General features: G+C 41.6%; 2 protein-coding genes across 24 annotated transcripts in view; one reads left to right on the top strand and one right to left on the bottom strand.

Moving 5' to 3' along the window:
- Window positions 1-785: 785 nt before the first annotated feature.
- LOC146985635 (uncharacterized) lies at window positions 786-5,229 on the top strand. The gene is made up of 4 exons (XM_085780578.1): window positions 786-1,027; window positions 1,471-1,560; window positions 2,760-2,984; window positions 4,768-5,229. Exons 1-4 carry the CDS (start codon window positions 967-969, stop codon window positions 5,037-5,039), a joined length of 648 nt encoding a protein of 215 aa, XP_085636704.1. The 5' UTR covers window positions 786-966; the 3' UTR covers window positions 5,040-5,229.
- Window positions 5,230-12,187: 6,958 nt separating this feature from the next.
- Window positions 12,188-21,659, bottom strand: part of LOC146985634 (alanine and arginine rich domain containing protein) — a 28,590-nt gene continuing 19,118 nt past the window's right edge. For 12 of the 23 annotated variants that reach the window (XM_085778732.1, XM_085778736.1, XM_085778720.1 and 9 more), the window contains 13 exons: window positions 20,667-21,172; window positions 20,369-20,521; window positions 19,961-20,136; window positions 19,630-19,723; window positions 18,938-19,015; window positions 17,759-17,893; window positions 17,555-17,667; window positions 17,129-17,276; window positions 16,235-16,525; window positions 15,860-16,095; window positions 15,514-15,757; window positions 13,423-13,468; window positions 12,188-13,110 (listed from right to left, as the gene is read on the bottom strand). In XM_085778732.1, the coding sequence (XP_085634858.1) occupies window positions 12,980-13,110; window positions 13,423-13,468; window positions 15,514-15,757; window positions 15,860-16,095; window positions 16,235-16,525; window positions 17,129-17,276; window positions 17,555-17,667; window positions 17,759-17,893; window positions 18,938-19,015; window positions 19,630-19,723; window positions 19,961-20,136; window positions 20,369-20,521; window positions 20,667-21,172 (2,351 nt within the window). In that variant the 3' untranslated portion in view covers window positions 12,188-12,979. Of the gene's footprint in view, window positions 13,111-13,422; window positions 13,469-15,004; window positions 15,063-15,513; window positions 15,758-15,859; window positions 16,096-16,234; window positions 16,526-17,128; window positions 17,277-17,554; window positions 17,668-17,758; window positions 17,894-18,937; window positions 19,016-19,406; window positions 19,434-19,629; window positions 19,724-19,960; window positions 20,137-20,368; window positions 20,522-20,666; window positions 21,173-21,659 lie in introns of all 23 variants that reach the window. The other 11 variants (XM_085778727.1, XM_085778731.1, XM_085778728.1 and 8 more) reach the window with 2 other exon arrangements.

The raw sequence follows: 21,659 nt of genomic DNA, 5'->3' as shown, positions 1-21,659 counted from the left end.
TCAGAGAGTGGCGAACAGCTGCAGGTCTCATAGAGGTGATTTCAACCAAAGATGGAAATATCAGCTAGGGGATTTGCTACCTTTGATCTTTTCTTTTGTGAAATAAGTGAATTTTCAGTTTGTTTTTGCATAAGTGATGCACTTACATCACCTTTATCTATATGGTTTGAAAGAACATGTAATATTGCCATGTTGATATTTCATAATAGAGTTAAATATGTAATGTGCTGTCCTGACTTTATCATATAACAGTAGATAAACAATTGGCTGCAAGCAGTCATGGGAAACAAACATCAACAATATTGTTTAACATACAGACCGATCAGACAATGAGTATGAATTGTTAAAAGATATCAGGGATATAATAATGAGTTGTTTATAATGCCGTACGAAAATGATTCTGTTCTTCATGTTTATTTGAAATGTTGCCACTTATAAATAAATATGCATTATTTTTAACAGATAATTTTCTTTTTGTGTTCTAGGATACAACATCATTAGTGTTTCATGGTTGTGTGAGTGTGCGTGCATCCGTGTGCATGAGGATAAGAGGGCGTGAGAGCTTGCATACATGCAGCATTCAGCTAACACACTGGTGGGGTATGTGTCTCCATTGTGTTAGGTGACTAAAAGCAGAACAGAGAAGGCAACCTGGAGTCACACAACCGGGCCCCGGCTGTTCTGTGATCAGCATGTTCAGGGCGGACACCCACAGATCTGCTGGGAGGGGGGAGTGTTGTTCAGTCCTGCAAACAACACACACACACACACACACACACACACACACACACACACACACACAGACACATTAACAGCTCATAGTCTGCTGAGCGATGACTCAGGCCGGCATGTTGGGTGTAGTTGGAGGTTTCCTGACCTCTCGGTGTGGACACAAGCAGGAGGATGAAGAAGGTGACTGGGTGAACAGAGTGCAGCAGGGATCCTGAGCAGTCATGAGTATCAGACATGTTACCTGGAGACCGTTTACCTGTGGACGAGGAGGAAGACCAGAGCAACCCGACTAAAGGTTAGTACCAATGATCTGACTGATTTCTTAACAATACGAATGTAAACATCGCTACTTTTGCTACTTTTTAAAACTTTAATAAACAGGGACAATACTTTGTAGTACTACAGTTTACTAAAGCAATGCAAGTTTTCAGTGTTTTCTTTGGAATGTTTATACTAAGAAAAGTGGGAAAACCACAGAAACACCAGCAAGGGATAATGGGATCATGAAATCATCATGGGAAATTGAAATTCCATGACCCAACTTATAGAGGTACTGTATATGAGAGCGAGGATCACTCTGCAAAGATGCACAGATTTATGTGGATCAATCAATTTGCAAAAAAAAAAAAAAGCATATACTGTATGAAACAACTTTAAATAAAAAGCACAGCTTTCTAGACAAATCTTTTGTTAGTGAGGCTACTGATAAAACTTTATTTTGATGTGTCTTGATTGAAGGTGGTGCGCCTTTAAAATCGCCACAGGAAATCCCTTCATCACGTGATCCCGTTAGCAGAGGAAATACCATCCCCAATGAGTTCATCAGCTGTAAGTGGAAACCCCCAACAACAACAATACAGTGAGCAACAACATGATGAGAGATGGAACAGAAAAACAAATCAGCCCTGGTAAAAGTGAGGATGAGATAGGGAATGTAACCACTTAAGGTTTCACCAGCTTATTTAGCAAATTCTACCACATCACAAAATATTTTCAAAGTGACTATTTGGCTTTGTGTTTCTGTGAATATCACATAACAAATGGAATATGTTTAAAATTTTAGCAGTAAGAAATCTGTCCTCAGCCTTCCCAAACAAGAAGGGGCCACAGAATTACTTAGTATGGGGCTCCTTTATCTTTGTATTGGAGTTGTTGCAAATTCCAGAACAAACTGCAATTAATCAAATTTCAAAAAACAAATCAGTGCATATTCACCATGGACTTCTGTGGCCTCTGCTGGTCTGGGGTCCAGGGGGAGAATTGTCTGACAAGTTGGTTGTCCAACCTCATCAAAGGAACGGCAGACTCCTTACTGACATGGTCAGTGGCATGCAAAGGTTTGGGCATCCCTGGTCGAAATTTCTGTTAATGTGAACAGTTAAACAAGTGGAAGATGAAATGATCTCCAAAAGGCAGAAAGTAATAGATGACGTATCCCCTTTACATTTTAAACTTTTATTTTTTTCATCTTTTACATTTTCAAAATGACAAAAAAGGAAAAGGTTTGTCCACCCTGCATAGTTAGTAGCTAGTAGCCCCCCCTTTGGAAACTATCACAGTGTGTAAATAGTAAATATCTTGTCTGATACCATGGTCAAACTTATCTGAGAGCTCAAGTCTTCTGGGTTTTCCATTCTTTTGCAGATTACCGCTTTGTTTCCCCTTTTCACTCTGAACATGTAGAAAACAAAAATAATACACTGATATTGTTTAAAATATTGCAAAAGAGTGTTTCATGTTTAACTTTATGTCTTTTGAAGATCATTTCATCTTCCACAACTGTTCATATTAACGTTGTGTGTGTGTTAAATTTGCCAAAATCTATAAACATGCACAGAGATTTTCATTGCTCAAAATCTGCTGGCAAAGAAAATGATAAAACCCTGGCTATCACCTTGTGTGCTCTCTAACTTTCAAAGTTGGATCAGAGTGTGTATTTGTTTCAAGCTCATTCAGTTTTCCCACTAAGCAGCCTCCAAACCTCTGCTGTTCTGTGATCATCACCTCTTCCATGTGTGTGTGCCCAGCCCAGCCTCTGCCTTCCTCCCAAGAGGCAGCAGGGCAGATGAAGCCTCAGTGCGACCCCCAGAAGCCCACCTGCCCACGATGTGACCTCACGGTCCCGGACCCTCAGGGCTCCGTCTCGTTGGTGGACAGTCACAGCAGCAGGAGGAGCAGCAAAAAGAAGAGGAAGAGGAGCAGGAGCAGGAGCAGTGTGGCCGACTCACACCAACCAGCAGCTACAGCAAGTGGTAGGTACAATATAATGATAGTAAATTAACATTTTTTATCATTACATTATATTTCCTTCCTCAGTTTTATCATGGTTCTCTGGATTAATTATATAGGGTGGCAGTGCGGATTGGTTGACTGAGCTTTGGGATGATTGATTGGTTGAGCAATGGTGTAATGTCATTGGCTGTGCTTGATTTGTGAAGTCAAGTGGGAGCATGGTAGCAGAGGTTGAGAAATTAAACAAATAAATCCAGTGTCAATTGTTTTATGCCTGCAAAATTAAAAAAACACTGCACAATTTTAAAGAGGAACTACAGAATGCAAGTCTGGTTGCTTTTCCTCTGTGTTGCTAACCCTCCGCCCGGCGATGTGCATTTGTTTTTAATGAAGCCGGTGAGAGAGCAATCCATAGAGCGATGGAAAACGTTATTGATCATATACGTGTTGTATTGTGTAGTCTGATCTGTCATAAACAAGAGAAAGTTACCACAATTACTCTAAAACTGTTTATTTAAAGTAAAAATGTATCATAGGTTACAATCCTGTACTATAGTTCCTATTTAAAAAGACATCTTTCCCCCAATTCTGCCACAGGGAGCAGAAAGGAGACCAGAATCACATCACAGCAGTTTAGCAAAAAGGTTCAAGATTAAGGATTGAACAGCTGGTCTAAATATTTGTCAGGTTTCTAAACCATTCACCTAATTATCTCCAGTCAATCATTTATCTAGAGTTGGATCACATCCTTCCAATGTATTTTTGGAATTTAAGGGGGTGAAACTTTGCAATGAAATCTAATGTGATAATTTAAATAACTGAGCATGGTCATTTGTGAGCAGTTGCAGCACATAGAGCACTCAGGGGCTGTGTTTGATTATTTGAGTAAATTCAGTTCAAATGATAAATTACAGTTTCCATAACCTAATAAATTTAATTTGTTGTTGACCCTGAGCAAGCACAGACAAGATTCTGAAGAACATGACTGTTCTGTCATCAATCTTTCTATATGGATACAGGAACTCGACAAAGTTTTCCAATGCTGCACTTTCTTCTAGTTTTATCAAAGAGTGTGTTGGGCCACTCTTTGTTTATCACTGTATTCATGTAATCTCTATGAAGTGATGCATTAAATCAATGCGGTAGCCACAGATAATGCTCCTTCTTCATCTAAACGCGCAGACATTAGCATATATTGTGTGCGGGGGGTGTATAATTCTAGCAGTTAAAGCAGGAAAATGCTGAACCCCACTCCCCGGGGAATTCTGCCATCTCCTTTTCATTTACTTCCGTGAGTAAACAGGATAAAACAGCTCCATTTGCATGAGCTCGTCGACTACCTTGGTCCTCGCCAGGATGAAAAACCGGTAGCCGAGTAATAACACAATGGTTGGGTTCGCCACAGACGCACAGAAACACGCCGGCGAGGTTAATGCATGCAATTTCATCTGCGCCTAATTTGGGTAGGAGAGCAATTATCTGGTGACAGCTTCCTCCTGGTTGTTGTTCATCACCGGCAGCCCCGGTGGCCTTCTTTATTTTCCCTGGAGGACTGAACGAACCTCTGTGATTAAGTAAACACAATCACACTTGATCACCGCAGCAGAGTAGCTTCTCTTTTAAGTTCTCGTTGGCACAACAAACAAACACGGGAGAGATTAATTTGGGGTTAATAGAGTTGTTAATCCTCATTCTGTGATGGAGTCTGACAGGCTTTTAGAGCAAACAACAGCTTTTTTTCCTGACCCCTCAGATTCAACACCTGCAGCTGAATCACTGTGTCTGATGTTGTTGTGTTCACAGACGCCTGCTTTCACCTGCTGCTGGCCTGTCTGTCGTGTCAGTGCTCGGTGCTGCTCCTGGGTCTGCTGGAGGCCTGCTCCTCCTGCCTCCACGCCCTCTGCTCCTCCTGCTGCCACGCCTGCGCCCGCTGCTGCTCCGCCATCCAGGATGCGCCCGTGGAGGAGTTCAACTGCCACGCCCACTGCCACTCGGTCCTGTTCGAGTCCTGCTGCGAGCCCACCGAGTGTCTCGAGTTCTGTCTGGAGTGCTGCGAGATCTGCCATCGCAGCTAAGGGAAGGACAGCTGGACCACCTGCCAACCCCCGAGGACTCAATTTGGAGAGGTGGGGTCAGCCCATCGTGGGAATCCTCGGTACAATGACGGAGCTAGTGCCCGGACATCACCTCATTGTAACCCCCCATGATGTGATCAGAACAAACAGCCAATCTTTCAAAATTTCTAGTCTAGGGCTTGGTATAGCAGATTTACTGAATTTTTTTGATTCCGATTCACAAGTTCCTGATTCGATTCGATATTGATTCATTTAGAGATTTTTCAGTTTTAATATTCGTGCTGAAAGTTAAAGGCAACTGGACTTCTTGAAGTTCTTGAAGACATTTCGCCTCTCATCCAAAAGGCTTCTTCAGTTCTAAAGACCAGTGTGGTAAACTCAGGTATTTATATACCTATACCTTTATATCTATACCTGAGTTTCCCACACTCGTCTTTAGGACTGAAGAAGCCATTTGGATGAGAGGCGAAATGAATTAATGAATGAATGAGGACTGATATTAATTGAAAAATCAATTCTTTAAACCCAGCCCTAATTTGTACACCATTTGTTGCTAAAATAATGATTCTTTACTGACTTTAACCCACATAGTTAAAGGTCTCATGTTGTAAAGTGAGATCTTCAAGATTATAGAGCAGGCCTCAGTACTATATCAATACTGTGAATGTACTGTAGTGCACGCAGTCTGTATTCAGAGACTGAGCCTTGGAATGAGCCGTCAGGGCTTCTGCAACTTTGTGATGTCACAACGAAGCATACAGCTCTAAGCCATGCCTCAAGCTACTGTGCGCCAACCTCTACCCACAATGCAACCTTCCAGGATTTGGTTTCTCTAAGAGTTTTACTGAAATCTGCTGTATTTTTCTTGGGCCACTCAGAAAACAATCAGCCAATCAGAGAAGAGAATCAGAGTTTCTTTTCTACCGTGTTTATAATCTCTGCCTCAGTGGTAGAAGGTTGAGGTCACAGTAGCTACTGGCAGAACACATTTAAAAATCTGATGAACTGCCAGTGGTCAAATTGCATTGTGGGTAATGTAGGCTCATGGTCTGCATTTCCCAAGGTGTTGAATAAAAACCACAATACTCTGTTGCATAGATTGGCTATTTTGTTGACTGTCCACCTAAACTGACAAGAGGAAGGAACACATGCATCTGAGGTGATTTTTTGGAAAACAGATTCAAGGACCTTTTGAAATATTTAAAGGCATTTATCAAGGTGATTTGTTCTGTCTTTAAAATAAATAAATAAATAACCTTTGATTGACAGGGTGAATTAAACCGAAGCCAGCTTGGGACTGAATGATGCTCTAGTGTTGTTGAAGCAGCAAAACCAAATGGTCCTTTTTTGTAGAGAAGCATAAACAACATACAAAACCCAGACTGAAGCGTGTACGAGCTGCAGTATACTTAAGATTCAGGCCTTGCTCTACAGAAATGCCTTCTGTTTGTACGTTACGTCGAATCAAATGACTTTGACCCAGCGAGACCCTGAACCAGAGGGCTCCACCTCTTTGCTCGCGTTATTTCAGGTTCTCATGTTATGAGATTGCAGGTTTGACTTCTCCCCGCGCAGCTCTTTGCAGCTGAGGAGCGGGGCGACACAAAACTTGTCATCTCTCTCTTGAATCTCTTTTCATATTCGTCATATAAAGCACTTAGAACATAAAAGGAGACTCATTCTCTCCAGATCTTGGAAGATTGAAGCAGGCTCCTTTAAAGTCATCATGCCAGATGACAGCAGAGAGGCAGAGTAAACAGCCAAAAATAAAACAAAGCGGCGATAAAGACAACGCTGTCAATCTGTCCGGACGAGCCAAGAGGCTCATTTAAATCACGTTAGAGCGAGTAAATCGAATTTAAGTATCTCTTTTGCCCACAACACATTTGGATGCTGCCGGTGACAAGAAACGGCGGTGATGTCTAATTTAGAGCATGGAGAGCATACACCAACAAATAAACACTCAGGTTTGTTCCACTTGTCCCCCTCAATTTGTTCTACCCTTTACCCACAGCTGATGTCTATACCTCCGCAGATCACAAACAGCTGATACTGTCAGAGCACATTCACATTCCTACACAGCTGTAAATGGATTTATGGCCGGACGCAATCATTTACCTTTGATTTCTGATTTGAAATCAAAGGTAAATTATTAATGATTCACTGGACGGCAAGTAGGTCTTTTTTCATTTGATGGGATTTTTTTTTTCAGCAATGTTCTATTTATTGATTAACTGGGCAATAGAAAATGAATTGGTTATTGTGTTCATCAGTGTTTAAGTTATTTTACAAGCAAAATGCTGTGACCCTCACTGTGAGGTGTTGGGTAAAGCAAAGAAATGATTATTACTCTAACTTTACTCTAACTTTTTTTATATTCACAAATAATGAAACGGTAAGTGAAGAAAATAACTGAAATCTTAATAATCTATGCTGATCATAACTGAAGTAAAATAATAGAACAAAAAGAGAAAATGCAGAAAAGAAAACAGATTATTTCAAAATCTGAGTATCCAAAACCAACTGCAACTGATGAACAAATATACAAGAAAATATTTGCACCATGCGCGATGATTTCTGATTAACAGACATTATTGCTTTGTGTGGGATACATCTCATAGGTCATCACTTTATTCTAAATCATTTTGTTTGTGCAGTCATGTACGTCTCCATCACAGCTGTACTGTAGGAGCCATTTTGGCTTTTTTTTCTGACACTGAGGGTGTTTTATTTTCATGTTATATCTTCTATTATAATGTAAATTTTGATATAAATACAGTAGGACATGTTTCATTTTCTTTTTTTGTTGGACGGTCCTACAGTAGGGGGAAATTTACATTCATACAATTGAAATCTTTCACATAATTGACATTTTATAAGATAGGATTCTGTAATATATTAATTTCAACTTATTTTGAGTGTCATCACCTTTAAGACAACACAATAATAAATAAAAAGACATTCACAACAACAGCTTTAGAAAACTAGAAAACACTGGTGAGCCTCAAGCGTTGAAGTCTCCCATAAACCTCATCAACTGTAAATTTCAAGCGTAAGAGACTGAACAACTTGTCTTCATAACCTCACACCATAGTAATCATGATTAGTGTTGCATTACCAGATACTTTCTCCGTAAAGAGGGGGCAGAAAACAGTCACATCTAATTCACAAGAAGTTTGTTATAGGTCTCAGTCTGTCCTCAGGTTCATCCTGTTCTAATTGAGGTGCAATTTGCTAATTAGATTATATTAAATATAAATCTTAAACACAAAATGAGGAGACTGCCAGACTGACAGATTTTGCAGCAAAGTGAAAATGAAGTCCAGATGCTAAAAAGGACTGGAAATAATAGGTAAAAGACCAAAAGACAGGGGGAAGAAGTGAGGTCAAAGTTTTCTGAAAGCTACACAGTTAATACTGATATGGCTTTAAAACTGTTTGACTTTTCTGGTGTTGTTGCCGTGTGCCACGCTTTCATTCAGGCGACAGATTCATTTGTGTGATTATGGAGAGATTTATAAATAAAGCGTCCTGTTCAGCTGACAACCTCATCATGTGACGGAGGCTCGAGGTTGAAAACCGACCTCTGTGTGTTTTTCAGAACGGTTGTCGGACTGGCAGTTGGAGAGATAACAAGACTGGGCATCACAGGCGGAGGGTGACCCAGTGAGGAGCGGTTTGTTTTATACCTGAGTTGCTTTTCAAAAACAGCCCTTTCAACACTTTTTTTTTATTCAGCATCTGTCTATTTGTATTCTCGCCTTCCTCCCAAAGCTTCATGACAATGGTTATAACCTCCTCAATCAAAATAAGCTTTATGTGTAGTGTACGAGGAGGCGTCTAGTGAAAAAAAAGGGGAAATAATAACACCTAATAGTCAGTCTGTCAGATGTGCCCATCTCCTGTAAAGGAAACAAAAATAAATGTAACTAGATTTGAATATCTAACATTTGAGGCTGACGCAGAGAGGACGGATCAAAGGGAGGAGAGACACACCAGAGGGGGGCAATCATAAACACATTGTCTCATTTTAATAAGTGAGGGGAATGGTTTCTAAACCAGTGCATACCATCAAGTTTAATGTGTTTGGGTGTGTGAAAGGAGGGGGTGGGAATAAAGTGAAATGCATCAAAACATAGCTAATGAGGGTTGGGTTAAAAATGGGTGTGCATGAAATATTGATGGCAAGCTGTGTTTTTATCCTCAATATAAGATACCTGCAAACTAAATAAGCTCTGCATGGAGGAAATGCAGGATGAGGAGCAACTCAAGCATAGGAAAGGTCAGGACTAAATATACACTACACAGCTCAATATGAACACACAGCTCTGTCATTATCTGATCATTTGGAGGGTTTATTGGCTGTTTAGACAATTAGAATAATTATCAAAGTAAACTGAAACTGGAATGATTACCTCATAGTTTGCACCACTTTGCCTTGGCTGGTTTAAGGTTATGGTTCCTGTTAATTCAGAACTGTATTATGTATTACCCTCTTTTATAATAATTGTGGTGGAAATTTGCTATGATTAGTATTCTCCTTGTAATAAGTAGTAACGTCGTCTTTGAAGTAGTTGTAGTAAAACCTTGTAGCAATCCTGTTAACTACATTAGTGGAGTCATTTGTGTACTGACTACAATAAACCTGGGGGGCAGAGGAAGGACACTAGGATGACCCACGTACATCCTTGTTTGGTTGTAAAGTCCTATTACACCAATCATAAGCATAATGGTCATATTGATGCTAGTACTGTGCTGTGTTAGACCATGTGCAAAGAAATGGATTACATCTGTAGTGGAGTCATCATTTCATGCCTTTTATTGTTGATAGGACAGTTGAGAGAGGGCCGCTCGACGCAGGATTCGAACCCGGGCCGCCTGCAGTGAGGACTATAGCCTCAACACATGGAGCGGGTGCTCTACCAACTGAGCTAAACACCGCCCCGATCATAAATGATAAAAAGCAGGAAATTTGCAAATTTGCAATGATTAGTATTCTCCTTGTAATAAGTAGTAATGTCATCTTTGAAGTAGTTGTAGTAAAACCTTGTAGCAATCCTGTTAACTACATTAGTGGAGTCATTTGTGTACTGACTACAACAAACCTGGGGGCAGAGAAAGGACACTAGGATGACCCACGTACAACCGATCTAGGTTGTAAATTCCTACAGTATAAGTAAACCAACAACTGGGGTAGACATTTGAGTAACTCATCTGTTGAATTGTTTCATTGCCTGGGAAAGTTAGAAGCGCTTGTAGTAATGAAGTAACCAGAGTCATAAAGTGGGGTATAAGAATGGACTGCAATCTCTGTTCTGGGGGCACTACTCTGAACTGCCATCTGCTGTGTAGTTCTGTGTTCTGTTCCCTTCTCTAGAGAGAATAAACTTGGGCGCATGCTACCTCTCCAGTCTTGTTCTTTGACTCACCACCGGCAGAACCAACATTTCCGCGACATAATGATAATAATAATAATGATAATTCATTCAACTTGTATAGCGCTTATCAAGAACCCAAAGTCGCTTACAGAGAAACAAGAAGGGTAGTGACAGATGGGGGGGTGGGGGGAGCAAAAGACAACACAAACAGGTACAACAATCGTTACAGGTGATGCGGAGGGTTGGAAGGAGAGTATGGGGGGAAAAGGGGTGAGGTGGTTAGAGATAGGGGAGGTCGTAGGCTTGTGAGAAGAGGTAGCTTTTCAGACAGGATTTGAATATGAGTAGTGTGGGAGAGTCGCGAACAGGTTCGGGGAAGGAGTTCCAAAGTCGGGGTGCTGATCTGGAGAAGGCTCTTTTGCTGAAGGTTTTGAGTTTGGATGGTGATGTGGTCAGGGTGAGTGTGGAGGAGGATCGGAGGGCTCGGGAGGGGCGGTGGGGGATGAGAAGGTCAGACAGGTGGGGGGCAGGTGGTGGAGAGCTTTGAAAGTGAGGAGGAGTATTTTGAAATTGAGGCATTGTTTGATGGGGAGCCAGTGGAGAGAGTGGAGAACGGGGGTGATGTGTTCGTGGGACCGGGTGTGGGTAAGGAGGCGGGCAGCAGAGTTCTGGACTATTTGAAGTCTATGGAGGGAATGGGAGGTGATGCCGGTGAGGAGGGAGTTGCAGTAGTCTAGGCGTGGATGAGAGATTCAGCAGCAGGAGGAGAGAGGCAGTGCCTATGGTATTACCTAAATTAAATGTAGTCACAGTTGTGTTCTTATTTGACTTCGCGCCAAATTTATTCAAGGTGTTGGTGAGATATCATGTCCACAGGTTATGATCTGAACATAATGTGCAGCTGTCTCCGAGTGGAGACATGTGGCATTTTGATGTCGAGTTAAACCTACATGTTATAACACTCTCAGCTGTAATGTCACAAAGGCAAATAAATCTTTTTTTGCTTTTGTTTACTATGGAAAAGTACATATGTTTGTTGATGTATTGGACAAGTGTGACATAGACTAACCTGCTACCTTTACTGTATAGTCTGTTAGGTCTATCTCTAGGTAATTAAATCAAGTCACCTTAATGGTTTGTAGTGAATTTAAAAATATCTCATTAGATTAACCTGTCTCATCAACTCATTCTCATTTATCCAGGTCAAAGGCATCTCTAGGCAATTTAATCAAGTCAACTGGACTTAGTTTTTGTCTTGGAAACGTTTCACCTGTAATTCAATTGGCCAATTGTCCAGATTAGCCAGTCTAGACTACGTGAACTAGTGAGGACACTTGGATAAGGGGCGAAGACAAAAGCTAAGTCCAGTAGACTTGATTTAAACCATTAAGGGACTTGTAAACATTATGTATGCATATATAAATAGTGACTTGTAAACATTATGTATGCATATATTAATAAAGCATTCTACATTAACAAAGGTCAGACACTGAGTGTGTCTGACAGCTCCTATTCTTAGCAGTTAGTTAAGAGCTTGCAACACCATCTTTACATAGTTAATTACTTTTGACTGGACAGTGCCACAAATTCCTGGCAACCGATTTAAACATTATTAAAGTCTTTACAGTCTATTTTAAACCAGCTACAGTGGAACGTACCGACAACTTTGAGAGGCATTAACACATTACGGTATGTTCAGTGATGGTGCAGTCCAGTTCATTGAGCTGAGGTCCTCATGTCCTCAGTGGCCCAATCAACAGCTCAGTCAGGTTCAGGGTTTTCTACAGTTTTATTTACAACTCTAGAGTCTTCTGTAGTGTATATGCATTGTAAATATCCTCTTACATGTGTTTTGTTACAGTATCTATGAATGAAAATAAGTCTATGTCACCTCTGATGGCCCTAAAAACAAGCCAAGCAAGAGTTAAAATGACAGTTCAAATACAGTCAGTCAGTAACCCTGTTTCAATAGCCAGAGATTATTCCGGCTCGTCTTATTCAAGTATATCATATTGATTAAAAAAAAAAAAAAAGAATAAATAAAATGACCTTAAACGCAATATGACCATGTGCCTAATGAATTAAGACCAAGACAGATATTGCACCATCTGATGGCACGTACCAAATGTAATATCTTGGCAAAAATTATAAATGATGCATACGTCAAATACTTAGAAATTCAAATTTAGCAACACCAATATTCACAAAAATATCCAAACCACAACTCTGTATATCTATATATATATAAATGTGTGTTGTGCTAAGAGAAACAAAACTAGGGACTGAACAGAATCAGTGAAAAGGAACAAATACTTTCGAGGTTCTCTCTAATCGTACCCATCAATAATGCAACATATACTATATATGACTCATGCCCTTTGTTCCTGAGTGAATAAGTGCAATGTGCATTATGTTTGATTTCTTCAATAACAGAGGAGTGAATACACACAAAATAGGATTCTTGTACTTCTGTGACTGGGCTGTGGCTTTGGCCTTAAAGTTGGTGCTTTAATGGCTGAAATGCAGCGTTTGAGTTTGAGCAGAAGCGGCTGAGCTGTGCGGTCAGATCATATTGTTCTTCTTCAGTACCTCCAAGTACTGCTGCGTGGCCCTGCTGACGGGGTCCAGCTCCACCCTGGAGGCGGAGCCCACCGGGGACATCCGGGCCGAGGCCACGTCCAGGTCTGCTGTGGCTGTGAGGACCAGAAAGACATCACATCTTAAGACACACGCCGATTACACTATACCAAGACCCTTTAAATACAAACTGCACTTTTACTCTTTTATTCTATTTATTTATTCTAATTCCTATCTCACTTTGCTCTACTACTAACCCTAACCCTACTTGTATCTATTTCAATACTGCCGTGGGAGAAACATATGCAACGAAAATGTAGTTCTATTGTGCACTACAGTGTGTGTATATATGTGAACGACAACAAAGTATTTCAATTAATCAGTATATTTCATCATTTTCATGAGGATTTCTCATGCTGTACACTCACCATTGATTAATTCCTTTGATATGTTTCTATCCAACTCACTCTGCATCTGGAAAAAAAAGGAACAGTTGTGGTTTAAGTTGGCTCAACATGAACTGAACGAATCATTTCTTTAAAAATGAATAGTCACACACTTTAAAAAAAAAAAAGGTGCAGGGATGATATTTCACCACCAAACACAGCACTATGATAAATGGCGACACACTGAATGAAGGGTACTTGAACAGTGGAAAATCACTGCAAGAAAATGCAAGGCTGTAATGTGAAACACAGCAGGACATGCCAGACATGCAGGCTCTGCTTTAGTGTTGAGTTTCTGCAGGCTATTTGATGTTGCCTTTTAAATCCTACAGCAAACATGTCAGCGTGGTCAACTGAACTCACATGTGTCCATAATTTATTCAAATATGCATTTAAACCAATGAGAAATGCATGTTCTTGATGATGGAGGTGCACGTCTCTGAAAACTGTCCCACAATCTTATCTACTGAGCTGTACAATGTGCAATTAGATGCAACTGTACACACACACACACACACACACACTATTTGTACTGTATGCATGTATAGCATGTATACAAGTACAGAGACATGGACATTAGTGGATGGTACTGTTATTTTATCTGTGTAAATGAACATGTTAAAAAAAACACATCCTATTTACGTGGCTACATTTCTTCACTTATGCTTTATTGATGTGTTTATGAAATGAAATAAAGGGCGTTTTCTATCAGAACACATTGAACTTTTCTGGGTGTTGTATCTGTTTATATTTGATAATATGACTACTAGCTGTGTGTCATGCCTCTTCCACATAATACAGAACAGTATTCTACAGTATGTCTTGTGTGTTGTGCTGCTCTCCTGTGTTAGTTAACAGTTTATCACACCGTTTAAATTCATTTAATGGAGAAAGGCAGATTTTTTTCTGTTCAGTCCATGAACACGTGTTTGTATAGAGGAGACGTCTGATCAAATGAAACAGATTTCATTTTAAATCAAGCACATGCACGTTGTTTAAGCTTTACGGCTAAAATCCGAATCAGAAAAGACAGAACTGAGCTCCATAACCTCTACTCTGCCATGAAGCACTGAGCATGGAGAAAGTCAACTCAAAGCAGAGAGTCAGAGTCAGTAATGTTACTAACCACACAATGCAAAACCAAACACACCTGCACATCCAGATGTTTTCTGTCACTCCTGACTCTTAAATTATTATTTTTTTCTTTTTACAACTTTTACAATTTTTGATGCTCTTGCCATTATATTTTCAAGTTTGAATAACATTTGCTTTGTCAGCATTCACAACTTTCTCTTCATTAAATTGACAGTTGTAAATGAAATTTAAAAAGAATAGTATTAACTTCCTGATACACTTCTAGATGACAAATTTGACAATTTTGGGTTAGAATTTTTGTTTCTTCATCGTGTAAAAACTGAATACATGCATCTGTACGAGTAGCTTTGCTGGTCTGCAATCTGTTTTTTTTTCTTGGTTTGGATGTGAACAGAGCTATTTGTGAGCCCGTCGGCAGGGTGGAGGGAACAGCAGCCAACCAGACACTGAGCTAAACACAGCTACACACCTGGTTATGAGTCTGGCTGAAGGGAGGAGAGATGAGAGACAGACTTTTGAGCTAGAAGCTAAAAGAGTGAGAAATAGAAGACAGGTTAGAAGTCCCCGCTACCATTAAGACTACAGATAGAGAGAAGAGGAAACAATGTGTAGGAGGAAGAGAGAAAGAAAGAAATACAAGGATTAGAAATAACTTTAGTTTCGAAGGTGCTTTGCAGAGGGACGACAGAGAGTTTAGAAAGCCATCACATCAGTTTGTGATAATTTTTCTCACAGTCTGAAATGTTTGATGCGTAATGTCTAAAAATCCCACAGAGTAATACTCCACTGGGGTATAGAAAACTTAACACACTAACTGCTCTATAAAAAGCAACATCTTTGAACAGAACGCCACCAGTTACACAATAACGACGCTGACAACCATGATGCCATGGAAATGAAAATGGCCCAAAATAAACAAACTTCTCTCTAGAAAGAATATTCATCTAAACTGTGTGAGTGGGTGATGACTGTGCAGACCTTTGCTAGGTAGTCCTCCACCCTACTGTTCTGTCCATCAGTTACAGGGCTGAGGAGGGACAGTCCCAGGCCAAGGCTTCTGTTGAGGGGCCCCAGTGTGGCCCCATAGTTGGCTGCCGTAGCCAGAGTCCCCACATCCAGCGAGGGCCCTCCAATGCTTCCGTTCGCTATGCTGCTGGTGATCAGAGACCTGCTGCGCTCATTCAGCAGCTTGGAATTGGCTTCGGTGAGTCGACTGTTGGCCCTGTGGATGGAAAAGAAAACATTGGAGGGGGTTAATCGCTGACGCATGTAGAGTATGTTGCCTTGTTATGGTTCGGTTGAGAGGACCGGGCGGGGGTCACACCTCTCCAGTTTGGCTGCCAGGGACTTGCGGAGGCGCAGCTCCTCGGAGTAGAGCTGGCGGTATCGCTCCAGCTCGGTGCGTGTGGACTCTCTTTGGTTAAGGCTGTCTTGTTGGGCGTTGCGGGAGCGGCCCAGCTCCCCCTCCAGCTCCTGGATCTTCTGCTCCAGCTGGGAGCGCAGGTTAGCCTCGTTGGCTGCTTTGATCTGATCCAAAGTTTCTTGGGAAGCTGCCTGAGACTGGGAGACAAACAGACACAATCATGTTCAATTAGACTTGATGTTTTAATAGACATTTGCATATCTTAGCTATCTATCGAGACAAGAAATTTAAAATCATTATGCAAAAAAACAAAAACTGCCCGATCAGAGTATTTACCTGCAGGAAGAGGTTGACCTGCTCCAGCTTCTGTTGTATCTCTTGCCGGGCCTTGTCCTCGGCGTCGCGGCGGTACTGCTCCACATGGTTCTGCTCCATCTGCGCTGCCTCCATTCTGCGTCTCAGGTCCAACACCTCGTCCTCCAGCTGCCTCTTGCTCCTCTCCAGCTGGTCCGTGCTGCGGCTGAAGCTCTTCAGGGAGGCCAGCTGATCCTTCAGCTCTCCGTTCACCTTTTCTAATTGGCTGCGACGAGATGCTTCCTTCTCCAGCTGCACCTGCAGATCATCCACCTAAGACAGAGGGAAGGACTTAGTGACCGAAAATTTTCTTTTTTTTTTTAACTCCCAAAACCACCTGTAGGCTGTTCATGTCGCAGACAAATAGTTTAATTGAGGGTTTCAGTGTCGTATTAGGTTGTACTTATTATATTTTGAATTAAAGGTTTAAGTTAAATAGGCTAATTATTTAACTTAATGACTGTATTCTCCCATTTTATGAGACTTGATGCACAGGTGCAGTTGTAGACCTCCGACCTTACTCGCTACTTTTAAGGCAAATTGGGTATATTCCGTTTCCTTTTTTTTTTTTAATTATTAATTAAAATATCTGATGCATTTTTTGGGTGTTCTATTGATTTCCAATTTTTAAGTATGCTATCCATGTTTGTGGGGGGACGTGGGAGTGGGACCAGTGTAATGTGTAATGTAATAGTGACAGTGAGTGGGGAGGGAGGGGGCAGAGCGGCGGCTTGGTGCGTTCAAGTGTTGCCATTTAAATTTGTTTAAGTTTAAACACAAACACATCTTTCTAACTGGCAGGTAAAAAAAAACAGAGGCAGGCCCGTGTCCAGGCTGTCAGACGTCGGGCCTCGCACTCTACATAGATAGACAAACCTTTTCTTTTATTCGTCCGAAGCTCCCCTCAGCCTGGCCGTGCCTGCCCATGTCCATCCGTAGACTGCTCATTGGAGAAACAATCTCAGCTCCTCCAGCGTCCTGATCCCGAAGTTTCTTCTTTGCAGTCTTCAGTAGAGTTCGCAGCCTTAAACGCAAAAACAAAATCAGTAAAAAAAAAAAAATCTAACAGTAAGAAACAAACCAGTCACAATTAAAGAAGCTTATGAAACAACAACAAGCAGTAGATAAACATGAATAGTTATTTAGTTTAAAAGAGAAAAAAACTGAATACAGACTTCAATGCACCACAGCCACATAAGCCAGGGAAGACTGCACTCTACTGGATCCTGCTCGTGTCTAAACAGTAGGAGGAGGCACTGCTATAGGTGAGGAGGGCACGAGGAGGAGGGAGATAGGAGTCACCTGTACATTTCTTTTTGAAGCTCTGCGTTTCTCTTCATCTCTTGATCCAGACGAGTGTCTACAGCCTTCTTTTGCTCTGATATTTTCTTGGCTTTCTTTTTCTCTATTGCCATCTGGAACAATGGGATATATGATCAAGGGGGGGTGTGTCAATGTGACTTATCATATATATTAGTATCAGCCTTCTTATGAATGGATAACTACCTGGGTGCCCAGCTCTCCTTTTTCCTTTTCCAGCTCTGCCAGGCGCAGTCCTAACTTAGAGCGACTCTTCAGCTCTTCCTCCCACAAGGCCTGAGAGTCCTGGGCGGTGTGAGACAGCATGCTCTGCTTCTGGACCTAAGAAAGACATAGGCAGAGGAAAGAGTCAAAATGATGGTGGATAATAAGTTGTTTATATTTAAAGCTCAAGTCAGTTTGTTACAATGAGAACATTCCAGTCTGATCAGCTGGTTGAACATTCAACTGATCTTGTTCTCATTAGTTTTACCTGATCTATGTTTTTTTTTTTAACACTAGAACCGCCAACTGCCGTTCATTGGACGACTTTGATTTTCATTTGTGCATAACTTTATTTAAAAAATACATTGAAGTCCACCAGTCTGTGACTTTTACTAAAATGATGTTGGGCAGCACCCCGTTTTGTTAAATACAATAAATATTACTCACACAAAAAAATATCGATCATGTTTTCTCATTTTTACCTATAACCGCCACGTTCGTTCATTGGACGACCAGAGAATTCACCGATTTGCGCCGGCATTATTGGGCTTATGCTCTCTTTCTCTGTCTGTCTGTCTGTCTGTCTGTCTGTGCGTGTGTGTGTGTGCGTGTAAGTGTGTCTCTGTGTGTACACGTGCGCAGGCTGCACAGATGCACACTCACGTCCACACTTCACACACGCACGGCGCAGAAATTATTTTCCAGACTGGACAGAGTGGTTGTAGAAGAGGTGTAGCCTACATTCAGGTGGGAAATATCAATATGATATCAAAAGAAAACGAAATTTGTTCACTAAGGACTACGGATGTTGCCGTAAAAGAGAGAGAGAAAAAAAAGGTAGTTTATACGGTTTAGGTAGTTTATACGGCTTTACAGGCGGGGGCGGGGTTCCTACGGGTTTGTCTTTATGGGTAAAAAGAAAGACTCAACTACTACAATGTATCTGGTTCTAATTTTCTAAACAGAAGTAAGCATGAATTATTAAAAATCAAATCAACACTCCTCAGCTGGCTACTTTTCTGATTTAGCCTGACTCAGACCCCCTGCTCTCCCTGAACTCAGGTAAATTACATAGACAAAGACAAGAAAAAAGGGTCAGAGTCAGAAATGGAAATCTATGCTCAAGGTTTTTGTGGTATAGGAACAAAATATGCCACCGACCTCTCTATTGAGTTGGTCTTCCAAAGTCATCTTACTGCTCTGGAGGTTTGTAACCAAGTCTTCCAAATGACTTCTGACCTACAGAAACAAGAAAAGCGTCGTAAAAAGTTATTGAAGAGAATGTGTGTGTTTGTGCGGCTAGTGTGTCATTTTAGAGTAGAGAGGACACTAAAGGAAGTAACATGCATCATGCAGCTCGAGACGAAAAGGAGTGAAAGATCCCACATACTAAAGGCTTAAGGGAGAAAACAGATGCTGATGTCACCAGGAAAACCCAAAACCCACACAGAGCTATTACTTCATTTAGTTTAGATTCCAGTTTGTACCAAAGAAAACCCACTAAGCCCAAGTGCTTCTGATTTCACAGATCCACACAGGATGATTTTATGGTCTTTACTGATTTATACTATCCTTTAATAACAAACGTTAACCCACACAAAGAAACTAAGCCTAGATTTACAATACCAACCCCTCCTCCAGGTGAGCAGTCAGATGGCTGGGAAAAGATTGGATACCTTCAAATTTAATAAAGTACTTAAATAATTATAATATCCATATAACTAATAATATGAGAATTTTCACATAGTCTAGTAATACTATATAATATTGTATGATGACTTTTTCGATATAAAGTAACAGGTATGGTGAGATCCTGTGTGTTCAAGTTCCTGGATCAGTTCTCCAGCACTCACCATGGCAGCTTCTTTAGTCCCTTTTTGAAGCGCGTCAATTTTGTTGCACTGTTGCTTTGCCGTCGCTTCTAGCCTGGCATTCTCTATCTCCAGCCTAAAGTGACAGTACAGTGACATTCTGCATCACACGTTCATAGACTGTATTTGGAGAAACAGACTAGACTCAAGCCTGAAAACGCTTTAAAAACACATATTAGTGATTGATTAGTGATGATTTACAAGTTTTATTTTACACTCCTAACAGCACAGGATTTTTGTACATGTGAAAAAAATAAGCTGATCAGTTGTTCAGTACTGAGTGTCAGTGTGGACAGCGTGTGTTTCTTCATACCTCTGCACAGCTTCCTCCAGCTGTTTGATGGTGGTATCGGAGGCTGCTGAGGCTGACAGCGCCTCCTGGAGTTTCTGAGCAGCTATAGTGAGTTCTCTCTCCTTTTCATCCAGACTGCTCTTCAGACTGTTAATACGCCTCTCGGCCTGCACATAATGCTCTTCGCTGTCTTCCAGCTGCAGACAGGGAGAGAGAATCCAACTCATCAGAACTGCTATCAGCGGACTTACATGTCAATCCAGTGAATATACAGACTCAAGAGTTAGCGTCTCATTTGACCAACTGTTCTTTAGTGATAATAAGCCGTCCAATTTCAGCAAGGTGTTTGCTTCATGATCATTAATAAACTGGTATCAAAGATGTGCTGAGAGTGTGCTGCCACAAGGTGTCACTGTTTGCTGCCGTTACCTTTCCTTTTAACCTGTCCATGTCTTTGAGGAGCCGGCCCTTCTCCTCCTCTAGGTCATTGCGGTAGCGTGTGTTGACCTCCAGGGAAGCTTCGCTCATTGACAGCTTCTTGAGTGAGTCGGCGAGCTCCTGCTGCAGCTGCCTTAGACTGGTCTGTGTTCAGACGCAATCCGGAGAAAGCGCAGGTTGTTAGATATAAAGCGAGAGCCCGGACTGGCGTGTGGTAGAAAGGCTAAAAGTGGGTCTGGAGGAAGAGGCTGGAGTAATCTCATTACCCCATGCAGAGTTCTAATCTTACCTCTCTTTCGTTCTTCTCCTCCTCCAACTTGTAGATCTGATCTCGGAGATCAGCGGCCTTACCGGCCAGCTCTTTATTTCTCTCCTCCACTAGTTGTACCCTCTCTTCGCTGTCGGAACGCAGCTTGGACAGGATGTCGCTGAAGCGCTCCTGGGCGTCTGTCACAGCGCGTTCTTTTGCGACACCTTTGTTTTGAGCCTCCTCGAGCTGTTGTCTCAATAACATGCTCTCACTTTGGGCTTGGGCCAGTCGCTCCTGTGTGGCCTCTTGGCGAGCTCCGGCGCGGCTGACCACCTCCCTCTCAGCATGCAGAGACGTTTCCGCCTCCTTGAAGCGAGCGGCTGCCTGGTCCTTCTCTCGCTGTAAGACTTCCAGCAGCAGGCCCTTCTCTGTCAGCTGCAGTGTGACACGGTGAACTTCGTTCTCCAAGCTGTTGGCGCGAGCCTCCGCCTTGGAAAGCTTCTGGGACAGGCTGCTCACCGTCTCACGGTGATTGGCTGCTTCACCTGTAGTAACACATGGATGAGGTGTAACAACAAGCAAGCAAGCAAACTGGCCCACACAGAGCAACTCATCCAGCAGCTCCTCAGTCATACTGGGTTTGTGTAGTTGAACACTAGAACTGCCATCAGGTCATTTTGACCTCTCACATTTCTTAAGATGCATATAACTCTGTTTTTGTCTGTGTAAAAACCCTATGTCTCCCAGTCAATGACTTTTCCTAAGTGTGTTCTACATCATCTTATGCATTTCCACGAAAGAGAGAGAAAAAAAGAGTGACTTTACCTAGAACCGCCGTGATGACATTTTGACCTCCATTCATTTTAATGCAAAAATGGTAAATGGACTGCATTTATATAGCCTTATATAGCCAGCCAGACACACAGCTCAAAATACTTCAGAGTAATGCCTCACAATCAGACACACACACACACACACACTAAAAAATAACAATAAACGTTGCTAGGCAACCAAGATAGAAAGCTCTTGGTT

The sequence above is a fragment of the Trachurus japonicus genome, chromosome 6 (genome assembly GCF_045865225.1).
Source record: "Trachurus japonicus isolate A0001 chromosome 6, Traja_1.0".
In the NCBI taxonomy this organism is placed as follows: Eukaryota; Metazoa; Chordata; class Actinopteri; order Carangiformes; family Carangidae; genus Trachurus; species Trachurus japonicus.
The sequence above is the reverse complement of the archived record's forward strand: the minus strand, read 5'-3'. Positions and strand labels throughout refer to the sequence as shown.